This window comes from Heloderma suspectum, chromosome 6 (assembly GCF_057233095.1).
Source record: "Heloderma suspectum isolate Gila_16-S chromosome 6, 16-S_ref, whole genome shotgun sequence".
Lineage (NCBI taxonomy): Eukaryota > Metazoa > Chordata > Lepidosauria > Squamata > Helodermatidae > Heloderma > Heloderma suspectum.
Window position 1 is genome coordinate 101,750,929 of NC_139463.1, and position 16,572 is coordinate 101,767,500.

The window sequence follows — 16,572 nt, forward strand, 5'->3', positions numbered from 1 at the left end:
TCATATATATATTTATGAACTGTTCAGACCCCCAGTCATTTCATTATCTTCCCAGGCTTGGCCCTTCGACCTTTTGTGACTCTCTTATTTATTTTAGTGCTCATAATAAAGGTGCCAAGAAAGGTTTTTATGACTCCTTCCTAGTTACTAAGGGCAAAACCCATTTGGCCATGGAGCCTTTGATCAGTTGCTAATGTTCTCTGCCTGGGTGGTTTTTATAGAGGGATGTGGCCTGCAATAATACCCAGACCGCACACCCTTCTCTATCGTTGACAGATCTGGGTCTTCTTTCAGAAGTGTGCTTTAAACAAACAACCCCCCCCCCCAACCCACCTCACTTCTTCAGAGGAACATATTGTACCAAGACTATCTAAAGAGATTCTGCAGCCGTGCTTCCTAGCTTTTAGAAACTGTGAAAGAGTATTTTGGGATACATCCTTAAAACACCAATATGAAAGCATCTTTCTTTCTTCCCAAATGCATACTCAAGTATAAATTTCTTTGCGATGTGTACAGCATGGCAGGCTTGCTCAAGTCATCCCAACCAATTTGGCTTGGGAGCCGCAGTGGCAGGGCACTTAAACAGCCTGTCTTCAGAACGCACAGGGGAACTTGAGCACTTTGCTAACCCTGATGGCTCTTCCTAGAACCCTTCTAGGGACCTTGCCTTGGGCTTCCAGGCACAAACACCCAGTGCCAAACCCTGCTCCAGCAACAGGGGGTGTCTGGATATAATGCTCTGTACAGGTAAGCAAGGAGAGGGGGCAGTGGCGGCTGTTGGCTCCGATGTCAGTGGGGAGGTGAATCCATTCCAGGTTTCAGTTAGAACCTTTCAGAACTCTAAAGGAGCTATCCAAGGTGCTTTGCACCTTCTGACCTGGAGCGGATGCACTGCCCCACTGACATCAGAGCCACCAGCCTCCACTGCCCCCTCTCCTTGCTTACTTGTGCAAGACATTATGTCCAGACACCCCCTGCTGCAAAATATAATTGCTGTGACTGTCTCTCCCCCTCCTTTTGCTATATGCATTTACAGAAAGAGAGGGAGGGAGAGAACACCAGGCACCTGCTTCAGCTACACCATCGCTTTCCCCCGTCCCACTGAATCATCTACCACCAGCTGCCCTGTTCTGTGTTGATATCTTTATTGTGATGGTCCTATTAATGCATTTAATAGGCTGTGAGCCGGACAGCGCTGTATCAACTCCATCTGATACGGCGGCTGCGCCCCTTCCTTCCCGACCATCTGCTCCTATCGGTAGTACATGCCCTGGTCTCCTCTCGTTTAGACTACTGTAATGCGCTCTACGTGGGGTTACCCTTGAAGACGGTTCGGAAACTGCAGCTGGTACAGAATGCGGCAGCTCGCCTGATTAAAGGCAGCCGCCGGCGAGATCACATCCCTCCAGTGCTGAAGGAGTTGCACTGGTTACCTGTTGTTTTCCGGGCCAAATTCACGGTTTTGGTTTTGACCTTTAAAACCCTATATGGTTCCGGCCCAGCCTATCTTAAGGAGCGCCTCCAGCAGCACCAGACAGGCCGCTTAACAAGATCAGCCTCGGATGGCCTTCTGTCTGTCCCATCAGCCAGGACAGCTAGACTGGTGGGGACGAGGGAGAGGGCCTTTTCTGTGGTGGCCCCCACTCTGTGAAACTCCCTCCCTAGGGAACTCCGTCATGCCCCCTCTTTAATGAGCTTCCGTCGTGCATTAAAAACATGGTTGTTCAGGCAGGCATTTGGGGTGGGTTAGGGTATTTTAGGAAATGTTTTTATTGTAGAATTTTATTGTTTTAAACTGTTTTATTGTATGTTGTACATCGCCCAGAGTGGCTGGGTGACCAGCCAGATGGGCGATTAATAAATTTAATAATAAATAAATAAAAATAAAATTTTCATTGATGTGGCTTGTAATTCCCCTTGGCAGGCTTTGTGTCCCATATGATGGAATATAAATAATTATAACAAAAACACACACAATAAACTCGGGTTTCTCAACTGCTGCACTTTATTCCCCATGGGAATAAATGGCAGTTGTGGAGGCAAAGGCATATACGCATAGGTACACAATTAGGGCACTGCACAGGTTAAGCTTACATCTGCCCTGTTCCTGGAGTGATAAGCTTGTTATGGGCCTTTCTCAACTGTCACAGGTTGCAATGCAGGCAGCTTTTTCATTCAACAGAACTTGACGAGTCTGTTTCCTGCCTCCCAGCTGAGCAGAGCAGAGCAAGCTGCTCCAGCTGGTCCAGGGACTACAGAAGCAGGCAAGCTCCCAGAGAGCGAGTGAACAGGGGCAGCAAACAGGAGTTGGCCAGGGGAGTTGCAGTGGTTGAAGAGGCAAAGGAGACAAAGGAGACAGAGGCTAAGAGGTAAGTGGGTTGCAGGAAGCCCAGGGGGCTGCCCTTTATCCTTCTGATTGGCTGTGAGCTCACCAGGTGCTTCTGAGAGCTCCAACTGAATTGGAGGGGTGTGGCCTGAGTACTCCCAGCAGCTGACTGGGCGGGAAGCTTCAGTCTGTTTCCCGCCTCCCAGCAGAGCAGAGCAAGCTGCTCCAGCTGGTCCAGGGACTACAGAAGCAGGCAAGCTCCCAGAGAGCGAGCGAACAGGAGTTGGCCAGGGGAGTTCGGCAGTGGAGGTCAAGGGGGAGGCCCCTAACATTTTTTTAATTATTTTTATTGTTTATTTTAACTAACTTTTTTCCATTTATTTGTCTTGTAACACACACTTCCACACCAGTGGGACTCTGCTTTTAACCTCTACTGAGTAGAGGAGCAGGCACAGGCTAGTCTAGAACAATCACAAAGCTAGACACAAAAAGGGAAAAGAGGCTATGGAAGGACAAGACTCTCCAGTGGTGGTGACCTGCAAGGTGTGTGCAATGTTTGTTTTCTTGCCTGAGAACAACATGGCCTACACCTGCAACAAGTGCAAGTTGATCACGCTGCTGGAAGAAAAAGTAAGAGGACTGGAGCGGCGACTGTCGACCCTCCGGGGAATAAGAGAACACAAAGAGTTCTTGGACAGAATGGGGGAACTACAGCAGCAAAGGGCAGACCAGAAGCTTGAAGAGCAACAGCAAGATGAGGCAGTGGGAAATGCTGAGGTGAGGAAAAATGGAATAGAGGATACTCCTTGGAAAAGGGTGACAGTTAGGAGAAGAAGAACTAGACGCCACTCTGCACCAGTGGAGCTGTGGAACCGATTCCAGGTACTTGCGGATGAGACTGGAGGACAGCCTGCAGAGGAAGAATCACAGGGGACCCTGCATGAGAGTGAGCAAGAGGCTAAAGGTCAGTCAAACAGAGGCGATGAAACCCAGGCCTACAAGAAGAAGAAGAGAAGAGTGGTAGTAGTGGGAGACTCCTTGCTGCGTGGGATCGAGACCCAAGTATGTCGCGAAGACCTGTGGACTCGCCAGGTATGCTCTCTCCCGGGAGGACGGATTAGAGACATAACTGAAGGGTTGGCTGCACTCATAAAGCCCACTGACAGGTATCCCTTTCTTCTCATCCATGTGGGAACAAATGATACTGCCAAGTGGAGCTACGAAGAAATCACGTCAGACTTTGAAGCTTTGGGAAGGAAACTCAAGAACTTTGGGACCCAGATAGTTTTCTCATCCATCCTTCCAGTAGTTAGAAGAGGGATAGAAAGGGAACGAAAAATACTCCGGGTGAATGACTGGCTACGAAGGTGGTGCCAATGAGAGAGATTTGGATTCTGTGACCACAGGCTATACTTCCTGGAAGATGGGCTGTTGGCTAGGGATGGGTTGCACCTCACAAAGGATGGGAAGAATGTGTTTGGCCACAGCATGAAGAACTTCATCAGGAGGGCTTTAAACTGAATCCCACGGGGAAGGGAGATGTAACGTTGGGGGTAACAATGGACATAGGCGCATGCACTGCAATGGAGAGAACAGCTCTGATAGCGCCCAATAATAGTCTTCAGACACATGTAGGAAGAAAGCCAGACTATGAAGCACATGGTCTTCGATGTCTATATACTAATGCCCAGAGTATGGGAAACAAACAGAACAAACTTGAACTCTTAATACAAGAGGGAAATTATGACCTGATAGGTATAACTGAGACTTGGTGGGATGACTCTCATGACTGGAATACAGCAGTTGAAGGATATAACTTGTTCAAAAAGAACAGGAGGAACAGAAAGGGAGGTGGGGTTGCACTGTGTGAAAAATACATATATCTGCACAGAAATACAGGAGGAGGAGCTTGGTAGCCCCATCGAGAGCATCTGGGTTGAAATAAATGGAGCAAAGAATAAAAGGAACCTGGTGGTCGGAGTCTACTACCGGCCACCCAATCAAGAAGACAAGGATGAAACTTTTGAAAAGCAAATAGCCAGTGTTTTAAGGAAGCATGATGTAGTAGTAATGGGGGACTTCAATTTCCCCGATATTTGTTGGGAGACAAATTCTGCAAAACATGGCCCCTCCAGGAAATTCCTGACTTGTGTGGCAGATAACTTCCTCCTACAGAAAGTTGAGGAAGGAACTAGAGGATCTGTTCTCCTTGACTTGATCCTAACCAACAGAGATGACTTAGTGGATAAAGTAGCAGTTACAGGAACTCTGGGGGAAAGCGACCATGTTGTACTTGAGATCTTGGTTCTAAGGGAAGCAAAAGCCGAGTGTAGTCAAACGCGTACCCTGGATTTTAGGAAAGCTGATTTTCATAAACTCAGAACAATGATCAGTAAGGTCCCATGGCAAGCGATGCTAGCGAGAAAAGGAGTCCAAGATGGGTGGGAGCTTTGAAAAAAGGAAATTCTCAAGGCACAATCACAAGCAATTCCAACAAGAAGAAAAGGTGGAAGACAACAGAAGAAGCCAATGTGGCTTCACAAAAAGCTTAGAGATGACCTGAAAACAAAAAAGGACACATATAGGAAGTGGAAAGAAGGCCAAGTAACAAAGGAAGAGTACAGGCAGATAGCACAGAATTGCAGGGATGGCGTCAGGAAGGCTAAAGCTGAGAATGAGCTGAGGTTAGCAAGGGATGTTAAAAACAACAAAAAGGCTTTCTTCAGCTACGTGCATAGTAAAAGGCAGAGGAAAGAAATGGTGGTTCAGCTATTAAATAAGGATGGCAAAACGATAACAGATGACAAAGAAAAGGCAGAGGTGCTCAATTCCTACTTTGGCTCAGTCTTCTCCCAAAAGAAGGTCTATGACCCCCCTGGCAAAGGCGAAGTACAGGCTGAAGGGGCAGGATTGCAGCTTGAGATTGACAGGCATATGGTCAAGGAACACCTCATTACTTTGAATGAGTTCAAATCTCCAGGGCCAGATGAACTGCATCCTAGAGTCATAAAGGAACTGGCAGAAGAACTCTCAGAACCGCTGTCTTTTCTCTTTGAGAAATCATGGAGGACGGGGGAAGTGCCAGATGACTGGAGGAGGGCTAATGTTGTCCCTATCTTCAAAAAGGGTAAAAAGGAGGAACCTGGGAACTACAGACCAGTCAGTCTGACATCAATCCCTGGGAAAATTCTGGAGCAGATCATAAAGCAATCCATCTGGAAGCACCTTGACAACAATGCCGTGATTACTCGAAGCCAACATGGATTTGTCAAAAACAAGTCCTGCCAGACAAATCTGATCTCATTTTTTGATCAAGTCACCTCCCTTGTAGACCGTGGGAATGCTGTAGACATCATATACCTCGACTTCAGCAAAGCTTTCGACAAAGTGCCCCATGATATCCTGATGAGCAAACTAGCTCAAAGTGGGCTAGATGAAACAACGATCCGGTGGATCCACAGTTGGCTACAGAATCGGACTCAGAGAGTGCTTATCAATGGGACCTTCTCAAACTGGGGAGAGGTAACGAGTGGGGTACCGCAGGGCTCAGTCCTGGGCCCAGTGCTCTTCAACATTTTTATTAATGACTTGGAGGAGGAGGCGCAGGGAATGCTGATCAAATTTGCAGATGACACAAAATTGGGAGGGATAGCTAATACTTTGGAAGACAGAAACAAAATTCAAAGTGATCTTGATAGACTGGAGCGCTGGGCAGAAAACAACAGAATGACATTTAATAGGGACAAATGCCAAGTTCTGCACCTAGGAAAAAGAAACCAAATGCACAGTTACAAGATGGGGGATACGTGGCTCAACCACACTACAAGCGAGAAGGATCTTGGAATTGTTGTCGATCACAAGCTGAATATGAGCCAACAATGTGATGTGGCTGCAAAAAAGGCAAATGCTCTTTTGGGCTGCATTCATAGAAGCATAGCTTCCAAATCCCGGGAAGTACTAGTTCCCCTCTACTCAGCACTGGTTAGGCCTCATCTGGAGTACTGTGTCCAGTTCTGGGCACCACACTTTAAGAAGGATGCAGACAAACTGGAGAGGGTTCAAAGGAGGGCAACAAAGATGATCAGGGGACTGGAAACAAAGCCCTATGAAGAGAGACTGAAAGAACTGGGCATGTTTAGCCTTGAGAAGAGAAGACTGAGGGGAGATATGATAGCACTCTTCAAGTACTTGAAAGGTTGTCACAGAGAAGAAGGCCAGGATCTCTTCTTGATCATCCCTGAGTGCAGGACACGGAATAATGGGCTCAAGTTACAGGAAGCCAGATTCCGGCTGATCAGGAAAAACTTCCTGACTGTAAGAGCAATATGACAATGGAACCAATTACCTGGGGAGGTGGTGGGCTCTCCCACACTGGAGGCTTTTAAGACAAGGCTGGACAGCCATTTGTCAGGGATGCTCTGACTTGGATTCCTGCATTGAGCAGGGGGTTGGACTCGATGGCCTTGTGGGCCCCTTCCAGCCCTACTATTCTATGATTCTATGACAGGTGCCACTGAGAATGAAGACAGATACTTATTAGCATAGTCCTGCATCATCAGCGCCATAGTTTGTCCCTTCATTGCATTTCTTTGATTAGTTCTCAGAGCCAGGCAAGATGGAATGGGGCACTCACATGTATTTTATCTATCCCATTCACATATAAAGTGGGATGGAGTGTGTGCTCATGTTTGTGTTGTAGTCTTTTCACCAGGGGTGGGCAACCTATTCTCTTTTGTGGGGCACATTTCTTCATGGGTGATCTTTTGAGGGAGGGCACCATTCGGTGGTGGACAAGGCCAGAGGCAAAAGTGCGTGGGTAACCCCTTTCTCCCACCCCCTTTCTCTCTCCCACCCCCTTTCTCTCTCCCACCCCCTTTCTCTCTCCCTCTCTGCCCCCCCCTTTCCGTGCAGCAGGCTGCCAGGGAGGGAACAGATGGAACTTGCCCACAGTCCGAACTGATTGCATGCAGAGAACTGAAATTAGTCCACATGCAATTAGGCCAGAGACTACAGGTTCTCCACCCCTGCCTTACATGAGAAGGAGTGCACAGGATAGGGGAGCAAACCCCACCCCTTGTTACATTACTGTGCTCCATCGTACTTTGAGCAATTTTCTCCCTGCTTGGCTCACATCTAGAAGTGCTTCAAACAGCCCTATGCAACCTGGTGTCCTTGGGGTGATGGGAGCTGTTGGTCAACCCATCTGAAGGGCGCCAGGTTGGAGAAACCTGCTTAAAGTGGCAGAGCACAGCATGGTAGGGTGGGGAATGAGGGTGGTTTAGCTCCCCTCCCCTCCCCTCTCCTGCATGCTCCGTTTTGTGAAGAGTCAACTCTTCTCACCTCTGCTTTACACGTGAAGGGAGCGGGGGGCGGCGATGGCACATGCCTGTGTCCATGGCTGCTCCATCACATCTTTACTTGGCCCTCGCTGTAGTAGGATACCTGTGTCTGGGCTGACTCACTTCAGGGTGCTGATGGTGGCTTGCATTTCTGGCTACTGATATGGTTTCTGGGCTCAGTTCAGAGTGCTAGATACCATAGCAGGCATGGGGAACCTGAGCCTCATCAGCCAAAGCCTCATCAGCCAAATCCATCCTTTCAGAGTTCCCCAGATGGCCTCACCCCCTTTCCTCCAATTTGGTGGTTTCCTGGCTTTTGCATGTCTTTTTTTTTTTTCACCCACCCCCATACAATGGTACAGTGGTTATGGATGTAATCACATAATGTACGGTGTGTATGACTTTGAACTTACGTGGGGCTGAAGGCCAGGCCGCACAGCTAACGTCTCAAAACCGGTGATTGGTATTTCATCTTTTGCATTCTTACACATTGGCCTGTGTGTGGGATGCCCTAAATGTGAATGCCAGTTCTCTAATGTTACATGATGTGTTCCAGTTAGACCCATGTATAAACTTCCACATGTTCTAATGAGACTCGCACACCCGCTTATAAGGAATCTTTAACATTGGCAGTAGAGTGTCTGTGGCTAAGAAGGCGATTCCCACCCAAAGAGATTCATACTCAGACACTGTTGGAGAGGATAATGCCACAATGGCACATTTATTGGGGTTTACAAAGATTCAAATGCACAAGCTAGTTTTGGGGGAATTAGCTGAGCAAATGGATTTAACACTTAGGACCAGTTGGGGATGCTCCAGCCTTCACCAAGTTATGCTTTGGTGGGGAAATTAGCTGCATTCTTGGTGAAGATGAGCTCCAGGCCTAAAAGTAGCTTTCAAGACTGGGAAGGAGTCTTCCCGAGGCTTGAAGCGCTCGGGCACAGACACACACATGCGCACACACGCGCACACACACAGAAGGGAAAGAGGGGGTAGAAGCTACAATTTCTACAAAGAACCTCTAAAAGCAATATACCTTTCCTTGGGCTGAAGCCCTTTCCTGCAGACAGGAACTAGTGCGCGTTGTAATTCTTGGTCTCAGGTGAAGAGGAAGGAAAGCAGAGAACCTTGACTAGGGGAAGCAAAGCACCCACTGTTGGCATCTTGCCCTGGCAAGCAAGGAGCTTAGCGATTTCAGTGTGGCGCCTCTCCTCTGGGAGGAGAGACTCTGAGTAATTTCAGCAGCAGTGTGGCACCACACCCCCGGAGGGGTGAGGCACCTAGTGATTTCAGCAGTGTGGCCCCCCACCTGTGGGAAAAGGGGGACTCAGGACTGCCCCAGCCTGAGGCTTCTTATACAGTTCAGAGAAAGGCAGTGACATCACACCTCTGATGAGCCAGACACTGCTCATGGGCAGTGGGAATGGTGCTGCTTGCTGTGGGAGAAAGACTGAGTTGGCCTTCCATCTCATATAACTAAAGAGGGTGCTTGGGGATGATGGCTGTACTTGCTGGAAACAAAAGTTCCAGAGAGCTTCGGCTATTGGGCGGTATAGAAATGAAATGAATGAATTAATTAATTAATAAATAGTTGTACTTACTATCTGAGTGGAGGACAGGAAGGCCTGGCGTGCTATGGTCCATGGGGTCACGAAGAGTCGGAGGACTGAACAACAACAACAACAACTCTTTTAAGAAAAGATGACCTGCATGTTAATGACTATGTTAAAGACAGGTGTCAAGGCTGGAGTTCAACAATGGGAGCATATTGCAGGTAGTTAGGTAACTTAACAGATATCACTCTTGCTATTCAGCACATTCATGTTTTGCTGAATTTTTACCCCCACCTTTGCCTTCGGGGAATGCATTTTAAGAAATCCATCAGAAACTGAATTGCCTGATCTAGCCTTGCATGATACTCTCAGCCCCATTCCTGTGCCTCTCTCCCACCTTTGCTGAGGCTGGGGATGATGACACCTGGCTTTTTGGCTGTGTCTCAAAACGGAGTCAGTAGTGTTCACTCAAAAGAGAGCTACTTCATATCACTGAATCGCTTGAAAGCTAGCGAGCTCATCTTGCATTTGACTGCATAGTATACAGTGCCCACCTGAGTTGGCATCCACAGTACCAGAAAGTCCATGGCCTGTTTTTGCATGGGCGTGGCATAGGTAGTGATTGCAGCCAGGACTCTCTTACTTCTTACTGCTTCACAGCAGCTGGGGTAGCACTCTTAGAGCAATTTGGGAGTAAAATGAAGCACTCAGAGCAATGCAGCCAAACGAATGCAGCGGATCAGTGCCAAGCCTAAGCTGTAAGCAGGTGGTAGCAGCCTTAGCAGCGGGCCGAAGTCCATAAAAGCAGTTATTTAGGCTCACGGCATTCTGAGGGCCACCCAGAGAGCTTCCAAGCTCGGTGAGGCTTGGACAAAGCCAATTAAGCTCTCTGGCATTAGCAGAGTAGGCTTGGTTCATAATTGTGGCAGAGCTGATCAGTTATCTGGAGCCTCAGGCCGCAGCCTCCTTCCTTGGTATTACCAACCCTTCCTTCCTGCTTTTATCTTGTGCATGGAATAGCAACAGGAAGTTCATGGGTTGAGAACTCCCATTTCTAAGTCACAATCGCCTGCCACCAGCTGTCACAGTTCCAGGATGACTCTGTAAGAAGCCAAAAAGAAGATTCATTCTTTCTCTTTCTCTCTCTCTCTCGCTCTCTCTCTCTCGTGCAGCTTTTTCCAACCTGGTGCCCTCCAGAGGTTTTGGACTTCAACTCCCATCAGCCCTAGTCAGCATGGGCAAAGAATGGTCAGGAATTCTGGGAGCTGTAGTCCAAAACATCCAGAGGGCCCCAGGTTGCGGAAGGTGCTGTAGTGTCTGTGAAGCTTAGCAGGAGGGACCTGTGTAAGGACCGAGGCGTGTGCGCGTGATACTTTATTTCCCTCCCACTCTAGAAAGCTGAAGTTGTTCTGGTGGTTATCATTACCCAGTATGCATCTACATTTTTGTTCTGTGTTGATGCTTATTTTTTCTCTAGTTAAACAGCTTTTATGGGGTTTTGAAGCACTGTAAATACCAGTTTGAGCAAAGGTGAGACCACCATAACAAGGATGAATGCAGCTGAGCCTGGTGGCTCCAATGTCAGTGGGGCGGTGAATCCGCTCCGGATTTCAGTCAGAACTCTACAGGAGCTATCCAAGTTGCTTCACACCTTGGATTGCTCCTTTAGAGTTCTGGCTGAAACTACTGACATGGGAGTAACCAGCCTCCACTGGATGAATGTTCACCACAGGTCATGATGGCTCATTGTGCCCTCTTTAACTCTTTCAAGAAGTTGTATGCCTGTTTCTGGCCCAAGCAGCAGCTTTCTCCCCAGAGTCAGCTGAACCTAAGAGCTGCATAAGGAATCTCTGTAGAAATGGACAAACCAGAGGCGAGAGCGTTGCCTAAACTGCTTGTATCCCTTATGAGCCAGAATTGTTTGTTCTTGATTTATGATTCCTGGCTTGTTTGGGAGTGACAGGCCAGGATCCACGGTTCAGGTAAGCTTTTGGATTCTGTTGAGTTTAACTGCTCCCGCTGGTGGGAAGCCTCAAGCAGGACACAGATGATAAGCTAGGAGTCTCTGGGGCTCTGATTTCTCGTTGCACCTTCCCTTGGCACCCTTATGCACAAACTTGCAATCTAAAAGGTTGAAATGCCTCTCCTAAGGCTTAACTCCTGGCAGTAAGAGCGTTATGCTAAAATGGGCTAGTATTTTATTTTATTTTTTTGATATTTTAGTCCCATTGGAATGCGCTCCCTGCCCCAAGAACTTCTCGGAAATTGAATTTGACCCTCAGGCGGAAAGAGGCTTGATACCCCTGCTTTTTAACACCTTGGGACCAGAATAGTTATAGGACCATCTTCTCTGTATGAGACGTCCCGGTCTAGAGCGACCCTCTTATGTGTCCTGGCTTTATCTTTATTTGTCGGCTTGGTGGGAGTTCAGAGGGCCGGGGGTTCTTTTGTGGCAGCACCCAGGCAATGAAACGTCTGTCTCTGACCTGGGAGAACTCTCACTTCAACTGGGTTATGGTTTTGCCGCCTGATGAAGATGTATTTGTTCAAGCAGGTGCTTAATCTCAGCTAGCTGCCTAATCTCTGCATTATTGAATTGTTTCCTGCTGTCACTATTATTTTTATTGACAATTGTTTTAATGGAATCTTGTGTTGTGTGATACTGTTTGATGATTCCTTTGTTTTTAATTGTTGGAGATTATGTTTCTTAGCTGCCTTGAGCACTTTATAGCAGAAAGGTAGGATGTAAGTCCTCATTTAAATGAATACACACATTTTCAAATGTTGCCCAAAGTAGGAAACTCCCTGTTTGCAGAAAACCTGCACCAGGGAGAAAGCCCTCTCCCTGATGTGTTTAGCTTACTATGTGCAGGGAGTTCTTTTATATATGTGGAAGCATTAAAACAACATGGCCCTACAGTGGTACAGTCTGTAATTCTACCACCTCATTTGATCTAAAACCTCTCTTCCTCTCATATGCACACGCACAACGCTGCAGTCTGAAGTCTGTATTTCTATCACCTCATACTACATAACTTGTAGAATGGATCTCAGACTGCCTATGTCAGGCCTAGTATTCACAAAGGTGGCAAGTCTATGTCTGGACTGTACCAACTGCAGGGGGTGGGCTCGCTCGCATACAACAGCAGTTATGCATGTCTCCCGCTTGCGGTCTGAAGTGGTATAGCCACAAAACAGGTTGGCTACCTCGATGAGATTCAGGTGTTGGATCAGGCTAGAGTGTGCTAGATTTTTGGGAATGGAGCCGAACAAGAGAGATTAAATGTTGCCAAGAGGTTATCGATGTAATCGTATAATGTATGGTGTGTATGTCTTTCAACTTACTTGAGGCTGAAGGTCAGACCGCACAGCTAATGCCCCCAAACTGCTGACAATAAGCTAGGATTCTCTGGAGCTCTGGCTTATCGTTGCGCCTGCCCTCAGTGCCCTTAAGAACAAACTTGCACATTGTGCCTGGCCAAAAACGTGCATTTGCCATGCACCCATCTTATGGCTTCCTGAGTAGACATGAAGCATTTTGTGTGAATTTGTAAAGTGGTCCTTGGTGCCACCTGAGAGCCTGGAGTAAAAAGAGCAGCTCCTGCTACACAGACAATTTATTTTGCACTGGAGTGAAGATCCAGCTGAGAACAGCCATGTGCTCCTTGGTGACTGCAGTGCCCGGCATGCTCACCCTCTTCCTTTCTCCCCCCTCCCTAGAGATCAGCCGCAGCCTCCTGCCACGTTCCCGCCGCCTGCTCCTTCTTCTAAACCCGTTCGGAGGCAAAGGCAACGCTCTGCAGTGGTGCCAGAATCATATCCTCCCCATGATTACGGAGGCCGATGTCAGCTTCAACTTGATCCAGACAGGTGAGGCTGGGACGGACAGAAAGTAGGAAGGAAGAGAGGGGTCCTCAGGTGGTGAATGAACACTTGGGACAGGGAGAGGGGTAGCTTGGAGCTTCCCTCCCTGGTTGAAATGGACCAGATGGCTTTCCGAGGGGTTTAGGCTAGCCTTCCCCAAACCTTTGGCCCTCCAGATGAGTTGGATTGCAACTGCCACCATTTTTATTGTTCTTCCCCTTCCTTTAATAACTATGGATGGATAGATCAGTGGCCATGCTGGCTGGAGATGATGGGAGTTGCAGTCCAACACATCTGGAGGGCCAAAGGTTTGGGGAAGGCTGATTTAGACAACTTCAGGGAAGGATAGTTCCATCAAAAGCTATGAGCCGTCCTAGCTGGATGGAACCTCTGTATTCAGTATCAGATTGCTGGGGACCTCAGCCGTGTTGCCTCTGTGCTTCTGCCTCCAGGACTTCCCGGAGTAATCTAGCTGTCCAGTGTCAGAAACACATTGGTTGCTGGATTAGATGGACCTTTGGGCTGTTCTAGCCGCATTCTCCTGAGGTTTTTAAGTGAAACTCAAATGGGAAACGGGGCCGCAGCAACGTTTGGGAATAGGACAGGGGGACGTGCGGCCCTCCAGGACATGTTGTTGTTGTTGGGCTGCAGCTCCATCTGCCCTCACTGCAATGGTGGGGGATGCTGGGACTTGCCGTCCAACAATGTCCGGAGGGCCACACGTTCCCCATTCCTGGAATAGGTGCTTCTCTTAAAAAATGGTGGCTGTGCAAGACCTGGTATAGGGCAGTCCCTGCGGGTCATGAAGTCCCAGGTTCAAACGTTGCTCCAACCACCAACTCACTAGGCAGCCTTAGGCAAACCCAACATCCCCCCAGCCTCAGTCCTTCTCCCCTGCAGTCTGCAACATTGGGATAATAATGCCAGCCGTTGTAAGGGTTTAGTGAGATGATGTACGTGAAGCATCTTGAACACTTAGCAAGCTCCATCTCACTGCAAAGGCAGGGGCGGGCAGAAAGTAGATCTCCCAAGTGGTTTTGGACTTCAGCTCCCAGCATTCCTGACCATTGGACATGGTACCAGGGGCTTCTGGGAGCTGAAGTCCAAAACATCTGGAGAGTTCCCATCTGCCCACCCGTTCTAAGGTATAATTAGGGTTAACTAGTTATGCAGATGTGACATCTGGGGTCTCCAAAGCTTCAATCACAACAGTAACGTGTGTGTGTGTGTGTGTGTGTGTGTGTGTGTGTGATATTTCAATAATAATCATATCTCCCTAAGATATAATACTTCCTTGATTCTATAGGTTGTAAATAGCCACTTGCTAGCCTCACGAGACAGATCAGAATTGTCTCCAAGTGACCAGCCATTGATGTAACTTCTTGCAATGTGGGAGTGGCCTTGAATTGGAGTCTTGCTATTCCGCTGTGTGTATTTTAACTGTAATTTTTTTCTTTCTACCCCAGAGAGACAGAACCATGCCCGAGAGCTGGTCCAGAGCATCAGCTTAGCCGAGTGGGATGGCATTGTGGCAATTTCGGGAGATGGCCTTCTTCATGAGGTATTGTTCACAAAAAGGACCAAAAGCTGATCAAGAAATCAGAGGTTCTGGCCTTCTGCAACCTCCCCCACATGCTACCCACTAGGATCCGCTTTCTGTTACTGGTCTCCTGCCTTTTCCTGGGCTGATTCCTTAGGACTGAGCTCCCACAGCACTGCTTTCTGTGTGAGTGTTTGGCGGGGGGAGGGGGGCTTTCTCCTTGTGTGTTGTGTGGCACCCACTCCTTTCGCCTCTGTCTGTTGGTCAAGAACTGAGAATGAGCCCTAGAGCTCACCCAGTGCTCCCCTGAACCTGCATGTTGCTGGGGGAGATCCAGTGTCTTTTGAGAAGCAGAATGTATACCCATTTCTTTAATGAGAAACTCCAGGATTCCTTAGAACACAGACTTAACTGCTATATTAGGTTTACCACCCATTCCTTCAGGTGCCCCATGCTATTCAGATAGGGGGGCGCAGGATACGAGTGCTACTCACCCACTTTCCCCTTCCTTCCAGGTTATTAACGGTTTGATGGAACGGCCGGACTGGGAAGAAGCCATAAAAATGCCTCTTGGGATTCTCCCCTGTGGATCTGGAAATGCAGTAGCTGCAGCCATTAACTCCAGTGCTGGGTAAGCGGGCAGGCTGGATCAAATGGCTTGGTGCCTCTTGCTTTCTGGGATGGGGAAGAATTGACATCCAGGGCGTTATGTTGTAACGTGTGCTCACCAAGGCACAAGCCAGAGCCTACGGTCTGTCCTGAAGCACAGCCCTTGGATATTTGAAGATGTAGCATGCAAGAGTAGCAGTGAGTGTGCACAGAGTGCTCATTCCCTCCCTCGCTGGGACATGACAGCCTTCCAAGACCAGAATATGTGGCTGAAAACCAGGCTGTACAGCTGCCTGAAAAACTGCCAAGTTTTTCCTAACAAGAGTGGATACGTTTTCTGTTGTGAGGGCAGGGAGTGTAGTTTGGCCCATCCTGTGTTATGAGGGTGATGGTTGTCATTCATTACATTTTAATTCTGCCCTTCCATCAAAGAGCTCCAGGGAGCAGAATGTTTTCACCTCACCCATGTTATCCTTGCAACAACTCTTGGAGGCAGGTTAGGCTGGGAGAGAGTAATTGGCCCCAGGTTACCCAGGGAGCCTCCATGACCAAGTAAGGATTTGAACCCGAGCCTTCCCAGTCTTGTTCTGACACAAGCCAGCAGTGTCGTGCTGGCTCTTACATCTCGCATCATTCATCCTCTTTTTGTGTGCAGTGCTGGAGGAGTGGTACAATTACTAATGCCCCATAATGAGTGATGACCAATCTTTCCAGGCCCACGACCCTCCAATATCTGTTCCCTTTATATTGGTAATTTTTCCACCCGGCACCACATTGCTGCTTGAGAAAGTGGATCTGTTGGCTTCTGTCATTCTGACCCCTTTCTTAATCTGTTGGGCAGGTTTGAGCAGGTCTTGGGCCAGGAGCTGCTGACCAACTGCACCCTTCTGCTCTGCCACGGGGTGGCGTCCCCACTAGACCTGGTGTCCGTCACCACCTCGTCGGGCTCCCGTTCTTTCTCCTTCCTGAGCGTGGCCTGGGGCTTCATCTCTGACGTGGACATCGAGAGCGAGAAATACCGCCACATGGGCTCGGCCCGGTTCACCTTGGGCACACTTGTCCGCCTGGCCTCCCTGAACACGTACCGGGGGCGGCTCTCCTACCTGCCCGCCCTGGATTGCGCGGCCCACCGGCCCATCTTGCGCAGCATCACCATGGCAACCAATGGGAGCCTCCCCTTCCAGCACATGCCTCTCCACCGCACGGTCTCCGACATGGGGCTCTGTGAGGAACGCCATGCCTTCCGCTGCCGGGAGGCGGAGCCTCCGGAGGAGCCCACCCCCTCACCCACCTCCCCGCCCCCTTCCTCCGCCTTCCGCACCTCCAGCTTCAGCTTTGAGG

The 16,572-nt window shown here is 48.7% G+C and overlaps 1 protein-coding gene across 1 annotated transcript in view; it reads left to right on the top strand.

Annotated features, from left to right (window-relative positions):
- SPHK2 (sphingosine kinase 2) overlaps positions 1-16,572 on the top strand; it is a 32,171-nt gene that overhangs the window by 13,473 nt on the left and 2,126 nt on the right. Inside the window, exons 2-5 of the mRNA XM_084805675.1 lie at positions 12,939-13,088; positions 14,549-14,643; positions 15,138-15,253; positions 16,073-16,572. The exon at positions 16,073-16,572 is cut by the window's right edge and continues 799 nt beyond it. Coding sequence (XP_084661801.1) covers positions 12,939-13,088; positions 14,549-14,643; positions 15,138-15,253; positions 16,073-16,572 — 861 coding nt within the window. The remainder of the gene's footprint in view (positions 1-12,938; positions 13,089-14,548; positions 14,644-15,137; positions 15,254-16,072) is intronic.